Source organism: Eublepharis macularius, chromosome 13 (genome assembly GCF_028583425.1).
Source record: "Eublepharis macularius isolate TG4126 chromosome 13, MPM_Emac_v1.0, whole genome shotgun sequence".
Taxonomy (NCBI): domain Eukaryota; kingdom Metazoa; phylum Chordata; class Lepidosauria; order Squamata; family Eublepharidae; genus Eublepharis; species Eublepharis macularius.
In genome coordinates this window covers 74,200,742-74,221,456 of record NC_072802.1, presented here as the reverse complement: position 1 = coordinate 74,221,456, position 20,715 = coordinate 74,200,742, and the positions used below count along the sequence as shown (strand labels likewise).

General features: G+C 51.3%; 1 protein-coding gene and 1 long non-coding RNA gene across 5 annotated transcripts in view; one reads left to right on the top strand and one right to left on the bottom strand.

Moving 5' to 3' along the window:
• TTC28 (tetratricopeptide repeat domain 28) overlaps positions 1 to 20,715 on the top strand; it is a 144,605-nt gene that overhangs the window by 41,294 nt on the left and 82,596 nt on the right. Inside the window, exon 1 of one of the 2 annotated variants that reach the window (XM_054996005.1) lies at positions 19,173 to 19,243. The exons of the other annotated variant lie outside the window; for it this stretch is intronic. Coding sequence (XP_054851980.1) covers positions 19,217 to 19,243 — 27 coding nt within the window. The 5' untranslated portion in view covers positions 19,173 to 19,216. Of the gene's footprint in view, positions 1 to 19,172; positions 19,244 to 20,715 lie in introns of those variants that run through there. 2 annotated transcript variants of the gene reach the window in all.
• On the bottom strand, positions 10,132 to 18,256 carry LOC129341077 (uncharacterized). Of its 3 annotated transcripts, none has more exons than XR_008598090.1 (4): positions 18,172 to 18,256; positions 14,425 to 14,571; positions 12,705 to 12,803; positions 10,132 to 10,910 (listed from the first exon to the last, which is right to left on the bottom strand). It is a non-coding gene; the product is annotated as an uncharacterized LOC129341077 (long non-coding RNA). The 3 variants fall into 3 exon arrangements; XR_008598088.1 differs by lacking the exon at positions 18,172 to 18,256 and adding an exon at positions 14,973 to 16,539; XR_008598089.1 differs by lacking the exons at positions 12,705 to 12,803; positions 18,172 to 18,256 and adding an exon at positions 14,973 to 16,539.

Here is a 20,715-nt window from a genome sequence, read left to right as displayed (position 1 = left end):
GAGTCCTGTCCTCTGCTGCCAACAGGAACTGCTCCCTCCCCTCCCCTTCCCAAGTGACTGCCTTTTAAATTCTTCAAGATGGATTGGAGTGAACCTGGTGGGGCAAGAGTTGGTTAAAGCTTCAGGCTACGGGACAGTGGAGTTCCTGGGTCTCTGCTTCCATCTTTGCCCAGGAGCAAGAGTGTTGGGCTGTGGCTTGGGAAGAAGATGGAGCTTCTGAATTGTCGCGTGCATCTTACTAATGTCGTCCCAGCAGAGTATTCAGACAAACACCAGGACTTTCTTTCCCCTTCCTCCTAGTTAGCCTTGTAAATCAGCTTACAAAGGCTCCACCGAGGGTTATGGGAACTGTTGCTGATTGTTATAGGATCCTTTGCTGAATCCCTCAAGGGACCCCAAGGAGAATGAATGTTGTAACATGCTTATGTTTCCAGAGTATGGAGGAGAGTTTTGAATAGACAAAACAGATCTTTTGCAGTACAATAGTTTTATTGTGAAGCCTTCTGGGAGGGCAGAGCTTGCATTTCAGTTTAGTGCACTTACATTCTGGCTAAAGCTGTGGGGCAGGCCTGAGACAGAGGGCAGGTGATGGCTCCAGCCACCTTTGCCCACTTTTCTCTGGTAGGCAGGCACGTCTAAGACCTCCTGCAGAGTTATGTGTCTGAAGTGCAGAAAGTTTGTGCACTGGGCTGGCTTTGCAGTATTTCTGGATAAGTGGAAAGCATCCCCCTCTCCCTCAGTCATAATCAAAGCTGAGATTTCTCCAGCTGCTTAGCCAGAGGGACGTTTTAGGATTAAAATGGCTGCCGGAATATCTGGGATGCCACTGAAGAGCAAATCAGTGCATGGGGCCTTTGCCAGCTTGATTCCTGCGGCCACTTGTGGTGTCCCCTGCAGCTTGTAAGCAGCCAGTGCTGTGATCTAGCAGTTCATCGTTGGGGTTCCTGTGCAGTCCCACATAGGACTGCGCATGTGCAGGCCTGCCGATTCGGAGGTTACTTTAGCTGAAAATCCACAAGGGGGCGCTCCTGCCCTCCACCACGCAAGCGCGGCCGCTTTCCCGCCTCAACAGCCTCTAGGAGGGTGGAGTGCCTCCAGATACCCTCAGTTCCTCTTTTGCCACCGGCCAAAGAGGTTCTTGCTGAGCATTGAGAAAAGTTGGATCTTCTATCTTGTTGATCTTGATCATTATGTTGGAGAAATCCCTATTCAAGCACTATACTTAGTGAAATGGGAAAATGACCAGAACAGATGTTCATTCGTTGTGTTTGATGTGCCTAGGGGAAACTCACAACACCCAATCATGTTGGCACTGCCTTAATTTCACCCCTAAGACAAGGGCAGAAAAAGATGGCTGCCTGAAAGCCTCCCTGTGGAAGAGAGCATTAGACGTGGCAAAATCCCCGGCTGAGGCTCAGAAGCCATCCAGACCGGTGGGTCTGGGGCCTTGGATCTGACACTGACTCCAGCACTGGCCTCGACGCCGAGACTGAGCACTTCGGTTCAAAGACCCCTTGGAGCTAAGCCCCATCAGACTCCTCGGAGGCCATGAAGCGGTCAGACCTGAACCAATCTGGTTTGAGGATACCGAAACCCAGAGAGCCTTCGACTCCTATTGTTGATGTGGGTGCAACGGATCTGGCCCCGGGACCGAGTACAGATCCAAGGGCCCCGACCAGATCGGATCCGGTGACCGAAACCTGACAAGTTGAGGGGAAAAAAGACCGAAGGAGCCCTGGACAGCTCTGAAAGAGAGGGTCGTAGCAAGTGAGGAACCGCCCCCCAAAATCCAAAAAGACGAAGCACTTGCACTCTCATGGAGCCTCCTCTTTGGCTCCAAGGGAGCAATGGATAGAGCAGGAGATACTCATAACTGATCCCCTGCCAACACCATCGATCAGATCGAAGTCACAGTCTGCTTGATCAAAATCGTGGTCGGACCAGTCCTCGCAAGAAGGTGAGCTTCCCCGAAGAAAGGAGAGGGCCCGTCGGTCCCCGAGAGAAGGATATCGCTCCGGGGAGGAGAGGTCATGGTCCCATGGTGGCCCGTTCGACTACTCGGTGGACACTGGGCATACGTTCCTGACCGATGTGCTACATAGGGACTTTTCACTGGAATGGGTTAGCAGGTGCCACTCCTTCTCCAGCTCCAGGATGGCATACCAGCTGTCAGAACCAGAGACCACCGAGGAACCCTTCCAGAGGAGGGTACACCCAAGCCCACCTTTGGATACTCCCCCAGAGAAAACGGTGGGTGACACTGGGGAAGTTTCTCCTACGGACAATCTCAGGTCCTATTCGGAGATGCTCATGAGCATGGTAAAGGCGCTTGAAGTAGACATTACCTCCACCGAACCAAGGTCAAGGGACAAAAACTTAAAACACATATACGCAGGTTCATCCTCTAATGTGGCCTTCCCCATTATAGAAGGCTTTGTTGAGGTTATGAATGCAGTCAACTCAAAACCAGCCTCTGCTCCCACCACTAGAAAAAAGGCAGAGGCTCTATATAGGACCAGGGACGAGGCTTGCCCGCATCTCTCGTTACACCCTCCTCCATCATCTCTTGTCACCAAGGAGATGCAAGCGAGACAAAGGCATGGGTCCTACTCAACACCATATGACAAGGAGGGTCAAAAACTGGATGCAATGGGCAGGAAGATGTACTCTTCGGTGGCCCTGAGCATAAAGGTGGCTAATTATACGGTCATGATGGGAGCATACCAGCTCTTTTTATGGAGCAAGGCTGCAGCATTCCATGCAAAATTGCTGGATGAACAGAAGTCCTTCGCAAGAGTCATCCAGGAGGAGGCAGCTAAACTGGCACGACACCAGATTAATGCAAGCGGGAATGCGTTTGACACAGTGGTGAGGACAATGGCCTCTGTGGTAGTTTTGCGACGGCATGCTTGGCTAAGGGCTACCGCACTCCCGTTGGAGACCAGGAATAAAGTGGAGGACTTACCCTTTGAGGAAAAGACTTTGTTCTTGGAAAAAATGGATGAATACTTGTCCCAAAAGCACAAAGACTGCCTAACTGTGAAGTCCTATGGGGTGATCCCTCAGACCCAACAGGATCAAAGGGGAGGACAGTTTAGGCAACAACAGTGCAAGAGTAGGGCGTACAGATATCAGCCTTACCAAGGGTACATGTAGTTCCTGACGTTTCGCCAGCAGCTGTGGCTGGCATCTTCAGAGGTGTAGCACCAAAAGACAGAGATCTCTCAGTGTCACAGTGTGGAGATGTTGGCAGGTAATTTATATCTACTCAGGAAAGTGGGTTTGGGCTGAGTCATCCTGTAGGAGTTTCCCAGGGTGTGGAATGCTAATGGAGGGAGGCATCACTGTATCCTGAGGAGGTTCTTTCGTTCCATCGTTCTCCGGCCTTGAAAGCCTTCGACAATATATCGAACAGTTCTACGGGGAGGAAACATTTCAACAGACCTGGAGATTGGAAACACTTCGGAACAAGAAAGCACAGCTACTCTGTTCTTTAACCTTTCTCCTACGTTGCAGGGACATGAAAACCATTCCATCTTTTCTCAAAACAAAAAGAATCTTCAAAACTCCACAGGCTCACCGCATTTATGACCGTTTAGAACAGGCCCTCTTACGTGACAGAATCCATACTACCCGCAGAGAACTCGCTGCCGCAGACAAGGAGCTATTCTCCTTGCATATCAATGCTAGCCACAAAATGAGAAGTCATGATTGGGACAAGATCGATAATCTCACCTACAGAAAGATGGAACTTGTAAACCAGCCATACTTTCAGACAGATGCAGAAGTTTAACAAATTACAGGAAAAAAGACAGACAAACCCAATGCTCGACAATGCACGCATTGTCATCAATCTGACAGACCGTCAACTCTCACCAGAAGAAACCTCCATCTTGGCAAAGGGAGGAAATTTTGCAGTCACCCCCACCGAAATTCCTGTGGAAGACATCATTGCAAATGTGGAAGCTGCCATTTGTCATCTACCTGAAGAGGAAGCTGAGGAAATAAGAGGAGAGACGGTCAGGATTCTACGTAAGGCAAAACTTCCCACCAGCAATATAACACGCAAGGAGAGGAATGCCATCAAGACCCTCAATGTGGATCCAAACATCATTATTCTACCAGCTGACAAAGGCAATACCACAGTGATCATGAAAACAGAAGAATACAAAAGGAAGATTAAGGAACTCCTGGACCCTTCCATCTGCAAAAAACTAAAACGAGATCCAACCTGCAAAATCACCAGGCTAACTAATGTGCTGATCAAGAATTCCTCACTTCATCCCAACACGCACAGAAAACTATGCAAGACAGAAGCACAGCCACCATGACTATATGGACTCCCTAAAATTCATAAGGATTCAGTCCCACTCTGACCCATCGTGAGTGCCATTGGTTCCCCAACATATGAATTAGCTAAACATCTGGCCAATCTTCTACAGGACTACATCGGAAAAAACACGTCTTACTTCAAAGATTCAGCACATTTCATCAACAAAATCAGTTATCTGAAACTCAATCCACAGGACATACTCGTCAGTTTTGATGTTGTATCCCTGTTTACCAAGGTTCCAGTAAAAGACACAATTGCACTTATTAATCAGGTTTTTCCTGAGGATGTAACAGCCTTATTCCACCATTGTCTGACAACCAGTTACTTCCAATGGGATAATGAATTCTATGAACAGATGGATGGGGTGGCCATGGGGAGCCCACTCAGCCCAGTTATAGCAAACTTCTACATGGAAAAAACAGCTCTAGAATCAGCACCCCACAAACCTACAGTCTGGTTCCGGTTCGTGGATGATACCTTTATCATTTGGAGCCATGGTGAGGAAGAATTGATCAATATCCACCTGAACATACAGTTCACCATGGAGAAAGAAATGGAGGGTAAACTCCCATTCCTGGATACCCTGGTCATCCGCAAAGCAAACTTTCAGTTAGGTCACAAGGTCTACAGGAAACCAACTCACACGGATCGGTACTTGCACAAAAACTCCAATCACCACCCTCGACAGAAAAGAGGCATAATAAAAACATTAGTAGACCGTGCAAGACAGATATGTGAACCGCACTTTCTCAATGAGGAAATTAATCATCTAAACCACGTACTTCAAGCAAATGGCTCCTCCAGAAATGAAATCAGAAGAGCGAGTAAACCAAGGACAAACAACTAAGGAAAAACAGTCTCCCACAGGAAAAGTGTTTTTGCCATATATCAAAGGAATCACTGATCAGATGGGAAAGCTTATGAAAAAGCACAGCCTACAAACAGTATTCAGACCCACCAGAAAATTACAACAGATGCTACGTTCAGCAAAAGACAGTAGAGACCCCCTCACCTCTGCAGGAGTATACCGTATACCCTGCAGCTGTGGACAAGTTTACATTGGGACCACAAAGCGTAGCATCCAGACAAGAATAAAAGAACATGAAAGACACTGCAGACTTGGCCATCCTGAAAAATCAGCAGTGGCTGAACATAGCCTAACTCAAACAGGACACAGTATCCTATTCCAGGACACTAAAATACTTGACAACACTTCCAACTACTTTGTCAGATTGCACAGGGAAGCCATTGAAATTCATAAGCATAAGCACAATTTCAATAGGAAAGAAGAGACTTTAAGAATGAATAGAACATGGCTTCCAGCCCTGCAAAACACCAGGCTAACGAAATACTCCACATCCCACAATAGCCCTGCAGAGAAGATTAGCATATCAAGCACCAATCCATATGCAAAAGAACCTCCTCAGGATACAGTGACGCCTCCCTCCATTAGCATTCCACACCCTGGGAAACTCCTACAGGATGACTCAGCCCAAACCCACTTTCCTGAGTAGATATAAATTACCTGCCAACATCTTCTCCACACTGTGACACCGACAGATCTCTTGTCTTTTGGTGCTACACCTCTGAAGATGCCAGCCACAGCTGCTGGCGAAACGTCAGGAACTACAATGCCAAGACCACGGCTATACAGCCCGGAAAATGCACGACAACCATAATCCTACCTGTGTTCTTCAGGGAGCAATCCAATGATGCAGAGAGGGCCCTACACACCCTAGATGTTGGGAAGGCGATTCTCTTTTACCTTGACCGTACAAGACCGTTTAGGATTGATTCCCAGCTCTTTGTATGCTTCGCTGGCCCTAACAAGGGAAAGAAGGCCAGCACACAAACCATAGCACGTTGGGCGGTGCAGGCGATTAGGTTGTGTTATAAAATCGCTAATGTATCGTGCCCCCTGGAGGTGCATGCTCATTCTACCCGGTCGCAGGCATTGTCAGCGGTGTTGTTGAGAGGTGTGCCGATTCCAGATATCTGCAGGGCAGCGACCTGGGCTTCAGCCGACACTTTCGTGAAGCACTGTGCCTTGGACATCCTGGATAGGGGAGAGGCTGCAGTGGGGACGGCAGTTCTACAGACAATTTTCTCATGAAAGTTGTCTTCCTCCACTCAGGTAAATAGCTTGCTAATCTCCCATGTGGGACTGCACAGGAAGACCGACAATGAAAAACAGTGTTGCACTTACCTGTAACTGTTGTTCATCGAGGTCTTCCATGCCGGCACACACACCCTCCCTCCTTCCCTGGTGGGCCTCTGTTTGGGGGGTTTCATGGTAGCAAAAGAGGAACCGAGGGTATCTGGGGGTGCTCCGCCCTCCTAGAGGCTGTTTAGGCAGGAAAGCAGCTGCACTAGCGTGGTGGAGGGCAGGGGCGCCTCCTAGTAGTTTTTCAGCTAAAGTAACCTCCAAATCGGCTGGCCTGTGCATGCGCAGTCTCATGTGTGTCTGCATGGAAGACCTTGAGGAACAACAGTTACAGGTAAGCGCAACACTGTTTTTCTGGAAGTGGCTTCCCTTTCTGGAGAGGATTTGACCCACTTGAGATTTCTCCATGTGATTCTATCAAGACTGGCTTTGGCAAGCTGAGGAAGTTGATTGGCACATTCCTCTTGTAGTCATTGAATTTTATCATAGTTCAGAGACCGGAGCAGTGCTGCTGGTACCTGCACACCGCAATAGGTTTTTTGCACAGCTGATACAGGCATTGCAGTGCAGTTTTGGGTTGCTTAAGAGAGTTCTGCTTTTCTGAAGTGCTGTTTGTCTGGGGTGGGGGCCTAGAAATTACCCCCTCTGCATTTGCTAGCTTTTTGTGCTGCTCAACTACTGCTGCTTTCCAAGAAGTCATGGAAACCTAGCTCAGCAGCTAGCTAGGTGCAACCAGGATGTTGCTCGGTACTCCTTCTCTGGGCGTCACTGTAAAATAGAGGCAATGAAGATGGCTGGCCTTTAAACATACAAAAATGTGTGGTTTGCTGTTCTTCTGGACTTCCTGTGGATGGTTAAATTTGCTGAAATGCCAATGAAGAATTATAAAAATAATTTGTTTGGTTTTGCCCCTTGGGGCTCTTGGCAAATAAGACGATTCCTCTCACAATGCAGCCAGTCTTTAAAAGGAAATTAATTGATGCCATTTGTCTTCCCATCCGTGTCTCTGAACAGATGGAGCTGCTCTCCACTGACAGCCTCTCAGGGTCAGTCGTCTGCTCTGACTGGCAGCTGCTCTCTGCGGTCTCAGGCAGAACCCTTTCATGTGATCTCCTACCTGATCCCTGGGGATAGTTAATCCGGAGACCAACTCTGGCAGGCAAAACCTAACGCCTCCGCTGCCTCCCGGTTCCTGGTGGTTCTCTTTCACTCTCGTTTCATACTTGCACTTCTCCTGGTAGGCAGGCTCCTTCCCACCCTATTCCCGTGTTTCAAAAGCGTAAAGAGTGTCCTCAGTTCAGCAGTGTAAATTGTGGAGCCCGGATCACCCTCCTCTCCTGCCCGGTGACTGCGCACTCACGTACGTCTGCTGACCGCCCAGTGACAGGCCGTTGCCGCAGGAAGCGGTTTGTGCCCCACTTGAGTTCCCAGGGCTAGTGCTAGCCAAGGCCGTGTCCCTGCAGCCCCACCTTTACGCACTTCCGCCTCTGCTCCCCTGGAGCCCTTCTCTGCTGGGCCTGCTGGCTGCCCTTCAAGCAGATCCCCAGACAAAGGCCGCCTGGAACAGGCATGGCCAGAAGTTCAAGGCTTATCAGAATGGGAGGGAGAGGCCAGGACCCCAGAGGTGCTGCTATGATGGATCAGGGAGGGCAGAGCCTGAAGGGGAGAAGAGGAAATGGCGCTACGCACCAGATGGGGCATATCAGTTCTCTGGTGGTGGTTTTGAAATCAAGTCCTGGTGCATTTTCAGTATGGATGAAACCCTGGATGGATAGAATCCATTAATTACTGGAACGTTTAGGCTGGATTTTCCGATGGGCTGTTCAGTGGTGATGGCCCCGTTACAAATGGTACAGATCTTTCTGACTGAGGTGAGGTCTGAAATAGTTACCTTTATCCAGTCTTTTCTGGTTGCTTAAATCTTACAGTGTGTCTTTGTTTTGGGGGCTACTAATGTGTTAAATGTCTTTCCTCTTGACCTGAGCCCTTGTTAACTTCTGTACCACCGGCACATTTACCAGGTGAAGAAATCCTGTAAATGAAGCACTTTTGCAGATGTTTCCTTATTCTGGAGACATGGAATTTTCCAGCAACACGCACATCTTTAGCCTCGCTTTTTGGATTTGTGTTCTGCTGCATCATTTTGTAGCAGCGTTACTCGGTTTATTGTGCAGCTGCTGAACAACGCAAGTATTGATTTGCAACATGGAAGATTTTAGTGCTGTTTCGTTGTTTATGACATTAGGCAGAAATTCTGCCCCCCAGGCAGCAGACGTATCTCTCTGTGTGTGTGTGTGTGTGTGTGTGAGAGAGAGAGCGCATGAACATTTTCCACCTGCAGCAGAATTGTCACAGCACAAGCTAGAGGGAACGGAAGACCCACAGCTCTGGTAGATTTGGGAGCACTTCCCTGCTGGAAGTCCCCCCCCCCTTCCCGATTCTTTACAATTTCTGTCTATACATCTCTGCATGCCTAAATGTAGTACTAATGTTTGATAGCAAAAGCCATAGGCTTGGGGTTGCTTGGCAACGGGAGGAGAGGGGAGAACAGCAGGCTGCAGGCGGGATGAGCCAAGAGGAGAGGGTGCAGAGCAGTGCTGGAAAGGCGGCTCCTTTGAAAAATAGCTGGTGGAGGGGAAGGGGACATCCCCCCCCCCTTTAAAGCAGTGTTCCCACCACTTCCTGGCGTTTCTGGGGTTGCTGCCGTGTCTTCAGAGACCGGCGGTGCCAGAGGCCCATTTGGGAATGTGCAGGCGGATGCTTCCCCTCTTTGCCTATAGCCCCTCTGTTCAAAAAATGGTGCAGTTGTTTTGTCTTGTAGAGGGCCGCTGTAGCGTAGTGGCTAGAGTGACAGACTAGGGTCTGGGTGACCTGGGTTCGATTCCCCGCTCTGTGATGGGAGTGCACAGGGTGACCTTGGGCCAGTCACACACACACACAGCCTAATCTACCTCACAGGGTTTGTTGTGAGGAAAAAATGGAGCAGAGGAGGAGGATGGCGAGAAGGAGGGAAATAAATAAATGAATAAAATAAAAATTGTCTCTCGTCTGAGGCGACGTTGTGAGAAATGCTGCTTCCTGTGTCCCTTGGGGCCAAACTAGTTGACTCACTTTTCCAGCTGTGGGGAAAGGCCCAGCTTGGCTCCCGGGACTTTAAGAGTGCCTTTCTTCACAGCTGCTGTGTGCTGTGGGGAAACCCGGGACCAGCCTGTCAAGAAACTTAAGATGTGGTTTGGCCCTTAGAAGGCAGGAAAGAGAATGTATCAGGCTGTGCCCCTTCTCCCTTGGGCCACCATCCGCAAGAGGGTCTAGGGCTGCCATTTTTTCCTGTGAAACACCACAGAGACTTGGAGAAACCGATAGACCGTTCCCTGTAAGGGTACTAAAGGCTAGAGGCTGGTTGTGAGTTGAGAGAGAGAGAGATGGGACTGCTGGTGTCATCCTCTAGGCCTTCAAAGTGGATTTTTCTCCTTAACTTAGAGAAAAACCTAAACACTATTTTGAGAGTTTTTTTTAGGTTTAGTGGATCGTAGCTGGATAATATTGCTCTAACATCAGATGAGACACATGTCAGTAAAAAAAAAATCTGCCCCAAAACATATTTTTGGTTTCCTCATGATGAACATATGTATGCATCATTTTTATTTGTATTACATCATCACATTTGTGAACGTATATGTGAGAGTGTAAGTCAGGAGAAGAAGATGGGGTGCAGATAAGGGGCAGGAAACTTGAATTTAAAATTTTAATGTTGGTGGGAGGAAGTGACCTCACAGACAGGGGGAGAGTTCCAGGATCTGAGCTATGACCCAACCATGACATCATGCTCCTGCTGAGCTCTCCTTTCTTCATCCTCCACAGCCCCCACCCCCACCCGAAGCTTCCTGAAATTTCCCAAGCTGGAGCTGGTAAACTTAATTCTTAGTTCCTCCTCCAGAAACTGAGCTTCTGCTCTCAACAGTGACTTGGAAAATAGAGGGGCCTGCTGTTGAGTTGCACCTTCCAAGAAGATGTAGGAAGAGGAGGCAAGATGAACGGTCAGTGCCACTGAGCCTAATAAATATTGACTTGTGCTGAGAAAACACTTCTAAAAGCTACAGCCAACCTGGCACTCTTTCAGGGAATCAGGGGTGTCTGGTGGTGGTTTGGGCAGTTCAGAAGAGGGGCTGATTTGCCACAGCAACATAAACACACAAGTTCCTGGCTCCAGTGGTGATGGAGATGATGCGAAGCAATGCCAGACTCCTTTTCCCTCGAGAATAAGATGTGCTTTTAGCAGAGGATGATTCTCCATTTGATGGTGGCCTCATGCTTGGGTGAGGGCTGAGATATTCTCACTAACTGCTTTGGGTGTCTGTACAGATGTAAAAATTTCAGAGATTTTGAAACTTGGTGGAGGGAATGCTATTTTTCCTAGAAAAAAAATGGAAATTTGGGCAGAAATTGAAATATAATCAATATATATTTTCCTATCAAAACTAAACATCTTTTACTGATTTAATAAACAATATACAATGACATATACATTTTGACTACATAGCATATTTATGGAATTTAAAAGTATAAATATTGTCATTTTCTAGAGGCAAAATGCAAGAATACCCAAAACTTGACAGAGTTGCAAACTGCTGGCACCCTCCCTCACCATAGAATGCGTATGTTTAATTTTTGCCATCTGAGAAATAGAAGAAAAAAGGTCAAGGCAGAAAAATTCTATAGTAGAGATGGGCACGGAACGGAAAAAAAAACCCACTTGGTTCGTGGTTCATTAATGTCCACGGAACACGAACTTAATGAACTCACCCAATTTCCGAACCGGTTTGAGGTTCGGGGGGGGGGACTAGGATGGGGGGGGAGCACCCTTTCCCCAAACACCTCCGCAGTCCCCAGTCAGTAAGAAAAACAAGAAAGCAAGAGAAAAGAAAAGCGGCTTTTCAGCCCCTTTTCCAGCGGCCAGAAGTGCAGGCCAAAGATCCAAGTTCCAATCCCAATCCCAACACCACAGCCAGCCACCAAGCTCTCCTCCCTCTCCCACTCTAGAGAAACTGAAACCAGGAATCACACGGCTTCCCCTATTTATGGAAAAAGCGAAGAGATTGAACTACACAGGAGCACTCTGCTTGGCAGAAAAACCTGCCTAACATGGTTTTGGAAGGAAGAGATTGGTGTTACCATGGCTGCTGAAGGCCCATCTCCTCAGTTACCTTGGAGATTCTAAACCTCCCCCACCTCTTCCTGGATGGATAGGCCAGAGTGGGAGCTCTCTAGTTGGCAGGGACAGCTGCCAATCAAGCCTGGAGGCCTCAGATTGGAGGCAAGCTGCCACCGTTGCCTGGGCGAGGGAGTGTTTGGTGCCAAAAGTGTCCGAACCAGCAACAGAACGGTAAGAAAAGTTCTTTTGGTTCGGAAAAAGCGGTCCCACGGAATGCATGGTTCTTTGGCTACGAACCGGCCATTCCGTACGGAATTTTGTTCCATAGTTCGTTTTGTGCCCATCTCTAGTCTGTAGTAAATAAAAGAAACTGTCTTATGTGGCCAGAGATTCTGTCATACAGACTGCCAACATGTTTGGATATCAAGCTAAACTTTGTAACACTGAAAACACTGACCTCTTTAGTACTGCATTATCATTAAACATTAAGTGCTGCCAAAACAATGTGTTTAAACAGAAAATGCTATATTTGTCTACTGCGCCCCCCCCCCCCCCGTATACTCTCTGGACCTAGCAGTGAGGGAGCCTGTGGCTTAATGGTTGCCGTGCAGGCAGTCCTAAGTGACAGCGCTGCAACAGGAAGGCACATTGGCAGGGGTGGGTGCACCCGAGGGAAGTCTGAGGGCGCTGGGCTGGCTGCGTAGAGATCTCAAGGGTACAACCAGCTCTGTCTCGTGGACCCCGAAGCAAACAGGCAGCCAGGACCATTGATGCTGCCCTGGAGTTTAAGGTCAGAAACCTTGTCTGCATCAGGGTGGAAGATCATGGGGTGAGGCTTCTAGCCCCACTATGGTTCTTGATGCATTTCTTGATCAGATTAAATTTTTTGTGGCTGCAGCCTGTATATCCCCTGGGAATAGGTAGAAGGGGGTGGTGTGGGGGTTGAGAGTCATGCTTTTCCTATTCAGCTTCCAAAAAGTCCCCTTGAGGCAAGCAGAGCTTGTTAAATAACCAGGTCACAATTGAGGTTGCCCGTTAAAGCAATCTCCTCCTACCTGAAGATGTAGCATTTAAGGCCTCAAATGAAAACAGAAATGACAACCCATTTCCTGTCCTGGGAACCACAGGAATGAATACGGTGCCTTGAGAGTATCCTGTAAATAATTCATGGAAAGAATGCTGCATTAAGGTGCCGACAGTCATCAGCTGGGGAAGGCTCTTGTGCCACTCTGGCTTCTGTCCTGAAACTGTCCAGGTAGGCAGCAGGCCAGGCCAGGAGGGCAGCTTGGGGCTTCTCCGAAGAGCGGGGGGGGGGGGGGGAAGCAAATCTTTCTGCCTTGCTGGTTGCTGCTGGAAAGCCAGAAAACCCTGCACTGGCTGATCTGGCTTGTGGCACAAGTCCTCTTTAGGGGGCGAAGCAGTGATGCAATTCCAGGTTTCTGCTCCCTAGCTGCAAAGTGGGCCCTAGAGACAGGATGGAGTCCGTGGAAGCAGGTTGATGCTGATGACAATAGGAGGGGCTCTTCTGTCAACAGATCCTAACGCTTTTGCCTGGAGCAGAACACCAAATCAAGCACGTGCCCTGCTGAATGGATGAAGCGGGTTCTAAGACCAAACGGACCCATGGTGGCCAGAAGCCATGAAGTCCTGAGGCACATTCCACATGGGAACCTCAGGATAGATTCTGGTCTCCTAGGCAACCAACCTGCGAGTCCTTAAAATCACCCCTGGAACCTCCTTTGCCAATTCAAACAGTCACACCCACAGAATCTCTCATCTGCCTTGAAAACCAGGACAGGTCAGATTGTTTATCAAAGATGTTTTTTTTAAAAAAAAACTCTTTACTTTGAGTTTTCTTTAAAATATATAACATAACAATACAATTAGTAACTCTTAACAATCTAAGGTAATTTTGAGTAAGTCTGTACAATGGTGTTTGGTATAATTGAACCACAGACATTAATACAATACGCAAAATCTATTGAATATGTTTTACCAGGATTTAAACCTGTTGGCCATATATTCTAGAACTGGAAACCAAGTTTCTAAAAAATACGAGTGAAGAACGTCAGGAACAGATTGAGCAATTTGATCAGAGATCTTGCCCATTAAATGGTGATCTCATATTTTCCTATGCCATAAAGTAACTGAGGGAAGTTTAGAACTTTTCCAGACAGCAGCAATAGTTGTTCTGGCAGCTGCCAAAAGAATATCAAGTCGTTTAATCATTCTCTTAGGGATCTCAATGTCTAACCATAAGATAAGCAAAACTAATTCCAGCTTCATTGGGAGAGCGGAACCTGTAACCTGTTCAGTATGAAATATTATGTCAAGCCAAAATTTCTTTATATATTTGCAATGCCACCAACCATGTAAGTATGTACCTAGTTCTCTGCACGATTTCCAGCAGTAAGGGCAATTAGATGAGTGGATATAATGTAATTTGGGAGCTGTTCGATACCATCTGGTGAGCCTTTTTATAGATTATGTTCTGATATCAATCTAACTGGTAGTGAAAATATGAGATCTCCAAATTGTGGCCCACAGTGAGTCAGAGGCAGTAAATTTGCAGTCAGAATTCCACGCTTTCATATACGAAAGGAGTTTTGAATTTTCGAGATTTAAATTTTGTAGAGTTTTGAAACATAGCCCTTATAGTTATTGCAATTTAGCCTTAAAACATTCTCAAATTTTAAAAGTTTTACGTGAGAAAGCACTCTTTATGTTCCGTTGATTCGTCATATGGCTGATTTGGAGATATTGAGATCACTGTACCTTTTCACCAATCCAAGCTTCTAGCATCAATTTTGGTAGAAGGGATCCATTTTTCGCGCTATCAGTCAGGTGAGAGAGACTGTTGGTGCTCCAGGCTTTGTAGGGATCCTGGTACTCACCAGGTATGAACCACTTGTGGCCTAAAAACTGAGCGAGTGGAGAGGTTGTTAGCGCCAGTTTATGTCATCTCCTATCTCAAATTCACAACGTGTTTAATAAAGAAATATTACGTGAAGTGTTTGGAGGGCGATCTGCCTGTCTGTTCCAAATAGTCTCCTGTAAAGTTTTGGGATATGTGAAGGATTGTTCTATATCCAGCCAATCTGCTTGATATTTGTGATTTAACATTGTCAATAAGTAAGTTAACTGAGAGGATTCATAAATATACTTTCAAGTCAGCCATAGCTGTGTCGGCTGTTTGGGCAACTTGCTGTATAGAGTCTAATTTATTTTCATTGTTCAGTGATTGATTTAAGTAAGCTTTCAATTCTGCTTGCTATTTTGTCTTCTGATTGGTCAGTTTTGATTTTAATTTTGTTGCCTAGTACCTGAAGGTCATCTGGAGTAGCCTCGTCACTGGCCATGGCCATTTTAAGTTGTTTTCTTCATCCCAAGGCTCCTTCTTCGTCCCAAGGCTTGTTTTCTTTGTCCCAAGGCTTTCTTCGTTCTTTTTTGCTCCTCCCCAGATAGCTAGATCCCTTGCAGCAAAGCAACCACGGCTCCTTCTGGAGGAGGCTTCAGCTCACTTTGATATATCTGAATACTCTGGGCAAACAACTTGGTCTGTCTTTGCCATCCAAGACACGGCTTAATTTATGCTGTGTGAGTAAAAAATGCACAATCGTGGAAGGCATCTGAGCCCCTTTTGGTCATTTCAGGATACGGCCAGTTGCCTGGTGATCCTTCATTGGGGAAAAGATCTCGAGGTGGGCCTTGTCTCTCCTGGTCTGTCCCCCCACCCTGTGAGTGTGCTCTGCCCCATTACTCCCGTGAGAATGGGGACTTTTTTAAAAGCAGAGGCTTAAATGTCCTGAAAGGAAAGCAAACTCTGCTTGGGTGGTGAAGAGTTTTTGGTTTGAATGTGTGGTGGAAACACTGCTTGACTTTCTTATAGGCACCCAGCTAAAACATCTCCCCACCCCACCCCAGGCTTTTCACAAAGGGGTTTTGTCTTTTGAATGCTTTGTGGTCTACTTCTGGCCTGAGATGGTTTTCATCTACACCATTCTGCCATTGTTATGCTGTGACTTGTTATAAAGGCGTTTAAACCTAAGAAAATTGAACCAGTTTGTTGTTACAAAGAGATTCAAGATGGTTTCCTTAAGTGACTGACATCTTTTCCTTGTTAGCGCCCCGCATTTGGGTTGTTACTCTAGATCCCCAGGATGCAGTCTTCTGTGTATTAACAAAACCTTTGTACAGAAAATTCCCGTGTTTTCGGTGTGGACTCATCCTCTTCCTCCAACCAGTCCTGCTCATGACCCCCCGTTTCCATTTTTGACTGCTCATTATATCTGAAGCATCAGGGTTCAGCAGCATCTTTGATTAAGATCCATTTACCTGCCATTGCAAATCTTCATAATCCTGAAATCCTGTGTTTGTGCAAGGGAATCCAAAGCCTTCCTGAAGGCGGCTGTAGCAGAGCGGTTAAGTGGCTGGACTGCGAGCCAGCACTCTGCTAGTTTGACTCCCACTACAGCCGTGTGCTCAGCAGGTGGCCCTGGGTGAGTCCCTCCTCTCAGCCCCAGCTCCCCAGCTGCATTGTGGGAATAATACCTTTGTCTACTGCTCTGAGTGGGGCACTAATCTGTCTAGAAGAGTGATGTATACATGCAATTATTTATCTTTATCATCATCAAAAGTCAAGGATGTCCGCCCTCTTTATTCCTATCCAACAGCCCTACAGACTACCTCACATTTGTCCATAGCTGGCAAATCCTTTACAATTACTGCAGGGCAGTCTAAGCCGACGACCTGTATTTTCCACTGGATCATTTGTGAAATCTACCTAACAGTGTTCTTGCAATAATACATTTTGAACACTAAAAACGGTTAAACAAATCATTATAGATCTGTCTGTAAACAACAGTAGCATAATACATTTTATTAGGACTAACCAAAATGTCATGACACAGCAAGCAATCTTCAGAGTTCCCTGGAATTTTTATCAGTCTGGTTGCTTAGCACAAAAAACAAAGCAGTTGGGCAGGAAAAAAAAGATGCCCCAGGTCAAAATGGAGGCATTTGTAGTCTCCTCTCAGTTTTGTGCTCAATAGTCAGGCTGATGAAGAGTTCATGGAAACTTTAAAGCTTGAACTCTGATGTAAGGTTGGTGGATCTGCTTGGCAGTCATTGTGCTTCAAGCCAAGAGAAGTGGGGGTGGGGGGAGCGGAGAGAGGGGAGGGGTGGCAGAAAAGACCCGGCGAGATCCAGGGAAGGAAGAAGAGGCCAAAAGAAAAGTCCTAGAAAGGAGGGGGCTGCCCGGATCGGGAATGGCTGCTACTCCCTGCCAGTCTTCCCTGTATGGGCATGGCGGGTGAAGCTGTACTCCTGACAGTTGCTGTTGGAGAGGAGGCAGTTCTTGCCAACCTGCTGTGTTGCAGGCAGCTCCACACTGGCTAAGCTGGTTGGGATGGACTTGCAGGCGGCTTGGTACGTTTTGGCAAGGGGAGGAGTCAGGGCTTAAGATGAGAGCCAAGGGGAGTGGCCTGCATGGGCATTCCGCCCCCACCCTGCATTCTGCAAAGCCTGTCTGTGGATCAGGATGCTGAGAAAAGGGGTTTATTCTGCCTGGCTAAGCCAAGTATTTTCCAAATGTGTAGCCTCTTGAAGTAAGTCCTGTAAGACACAGGCCCAAGGAGGCGCCTAAGTGCCACATGCCCTGGCACTGCTCCGCTGTCTCCACGGGGGATGGATGGCATGAGCCAGTGGAGAGGCCGTCATGGCAGGTGGGAGCCAGGAGAGAGCCAGAGGACCACATTAAAGGAAACCCTTTAATCTTTCTATTAAAAGCAACTATGGGGGGGGGGGCTCTCCCTGTGCTGGATCTCATTCATACAGCCAATCCCCCGCCCCCCCCCCCCCCCCGCCAGCAGTGATCACCTAATTGTTTTCCCTGTGACACTAAATAGCAACTGGAGGAGGGGCTAAGCTGCCTGGGGGTGAGGGGGGTTCAGTGTGTGCGTGGAAGGGCTAAATCGGCTTCCCCCCATGGCAGACTCCTGCCCCAGCTTGCCTCTGGCCAGTGACTGCGAGAGGAGAGTTGTAATCAGGGAGACCCCCGCTGGGCTGGACTTCACTCCCTCTCACCCGTTGGCAGTGAAAAGCCAGGATGTCGGATTTTCTCTCCCTCCTCCCTGAAGGTTCTTGGGGCATGGGGGGCCCTGCCATTCAACTCGCAGCCCCCCCCCCCCCTTCTTCCTCCCATGTTGTTTTTTGTTGTAAAGGGAAACTGAAAACATTGACTGCGGCTCACCTTTGACGGGGGCTGATGGTAACGTGTTTTTTTTTGGCGGGGGAGGGGGGGCTCGGGCGGGGAGTGGCGTTCCATGGCCGCCTCCCCAGGGTGTCAGGCCCCAGCCTCACCCGGTGTGGGACGACCCTTGTGCGGAAAAGGCCCCTGTGCTCCGCGTTCCTGGGCACAGGCGGCAAGCTCTTTGGTGGTGAAGTTGGGCCTGGCTGCATTATTGGAGTCACAGCCCTTTTCATTGCTGCCTATTGGTTTACTACTTCATTTGATACACTTACGGTTTTTATGTCATTATTCTCCAATAGTGTGATCCAGTTTGATTACGTTGCTTGTTTATATTTTAAGGTCTTTATCCGCCTGGAGTCTCACTGTGCTAAGGCGCACCCTGAGGGCGCCGTCCTGGCTGGCTGGCCGGCCGGCCCGGGGCACCTCTGGAGCACCAGCGTGCCCGGGGCGCTGCTGCCCGCGGGCTCCTCTCGGCAGGGTGGGGGCGTCTCCCGCGGGCAGAGGAGGGGCGGCTGGGCCCCCTTGGCTCCTGAAGTGGCAGCCCCCCCGCCCGCCCGCCCGCCCGCCGGTGGCCAAGCCCTGCAAAGGGCCGGCGGCCAGGCTGGCTTCCTGCGGCATCGCCATGAGCCCGGCCCGGGGCAAGGGTAATTCCCAGGCAGGGAGGGCCGACCGGGAGCCTCCGGCCCGAGCCCACCTGCTGCAGGGCGCCCTCGCGGGGGGCCTTGCTGGGACCTCCCCTGCGGGCGCGGGCCTGGCGGCTCCGCAAGGAGAGCCGGCGAAGGCGGGCGGGCGGGCGAGGGCCCAGCCCGGGGCCGCTTCCAGCGCGGGGGGCTGCGGGAGCCCCGCCCAGGCGGCGCCGGCGGCGGCGCGGGCGAGCACTAGGGCCCAGGGCGCGGGCAAGGCGGCGGCGCTGGAGCCGAGCCCGCGGGGAAGGCGGCGGCGGCGGGCTGGGGGCTCGCGCAGGACCTCTTCCCAGCCGCCCTCGGCCGTCGGCGGCGGGCCTGGCCGGGACGGGGCGGGCGGAGCCTGGGCCTGCGCGCGGTGACGACAGGCGGCCGCCACGCAGCTCTGCGGGGCGCGGCCGGAGGAGCGGCGCTGCCTGTCAGCCGGGCGGGGGCTCCGCGGCCGGCGCCGACAGCGGCAGGAGGAGGAGGAGGATGCGGCGGCGCCCGCGGCACGTGTGGCGGGGCCGCGGCCGGCCGTGAGCCCGCAGCCAGCCGCGGCGGCAGCATGAGCGGCGGCCGCCGGGCCGAGCCCGAGCCGGAGCCCGCCCGCAGCCCCCCTGCGCCGTGACGGCCCGGAGCCCCGCCGCCAAATATGATGAAATGGCAGCCCCGGAAGAAGGTGAGCCCCGACGGGGAGGGACGGGGCGGGAGGGCCGCCGCCTTCGCCGTGGGTATGGAGAGGAGCAGCGCCCGTCCCTCTCCCGGGCGCCGGAGGCGGGGGCTGGCCCGGCCTCGCCTCGCCTCCCGCGACGCGCCCGGCCGCCGCCCCTGCCCGCGCACGTGCCCGCCCGCCCGCGGCCGAGGGGCGCCACTCTTGCCTCCGGCGCGCCGGGGCCGCTGCGCGCCCCGAGCCGGCGGCCCATTGCCTTATATGGCCGCTTTGTTGGGAGCGGCGCCTGGCGAGCGCGTTCCGGGCGGCGGAGGGCCGGAGCCGCGCGAGTGGCCTCCGGCGGCCCCGGGAAGGGAGGAGGCGGCGCGATCGGGCGTCGCTGCCCCGCCGCGCTCTTGCGGCCCCTGCGCCGCGGCTGGGAAGCCCTGCGGCGTCCTTCTGGGCAGCTCGGCCTGCGGCGGGGAGGAGGAGCCGGGCCGCCCAGCGCAGCGCAGCGCAACGCCACCCCGCTAGGCGAGCGCTCTGCGGCCCAGCCCGGCGGCGCTTCTCCGACGGCGCCGGAGTCTCGCTGGCTGCCGGCGGAGCGGCGGCTGCCACGTCTCGGCCACGTGGCCCTTCCTGCCCCCGCTCGGTAGCAGGGAGGCCGCGGGCGCGGAGGGAAGGCCGGCGGAGAGCTGCGCGGAAGGCGCCCGCGGAAAGGGCGAGGCTCGCGCGGGGGGCTTCTTGGGCTCCGTTGGGGTCCCGCCTTTGGCCTCCAGGCAGGCCGCCTCGATCGCGGCACACGCCGTTTCCCACGGTACGCTGTAAAAACCTGCGGAGGCGGCCGAAGAAAAGCACCTCCTCCAACGCCGCCCCTGCAGTGCAGGACCGCGGGCGTCCCGTGGCCGGGCTCGGGCTGCGGCTGCGGGCGAGAGGGAGGCGGGGAGGCAGCGACGGGCTGGAAGGGGGGAAGCCCGCAGGCTCCGCCCGAGAGGAGGCGATGCGCGCCGGGACCCGAAGCCCCTTCCCCGAAGTCCGCGCTGCGCGGTTCCACCGGCTGCGACTGGGAGGGCCCGGGAGACCCGGCAGAAGTTCAGCGGAAGCGGCAGCTCGGCCGTGGCGAAAGCAAGCGCTGCGCTGGGGTCGAACCGGCCAGGATGGTAACGGCCCCAGGTGGAGCCGTGCTGCAGCCTCCGGTGGGACCGGCTGAGGGGGCTGGGGCAGCTCTCCTGGGAGGAGGGGCTGAAGAAGAGTTCTGAAACGATGCTCAGGGCACAGCCAGTGGCCAGGGGACCCTTTCTCCCTCTGCCCAAAGACCGAGTGCTGCGGGGCGTCCCCCGAAGCCGGTGGGCAGAGGAAAGACTTCTTTGCTGCCGGTGGTCACCGGAAAGGGCGGCCTCAAGAGGGGATTCGACCCAGTGGCGGTTAGTTTCTGGCTGTGGGGACTGAAGGGAACCGCTGCATTCCCAGGCCGCCAGACCCTCCGAGTCCCACTGCCAGGA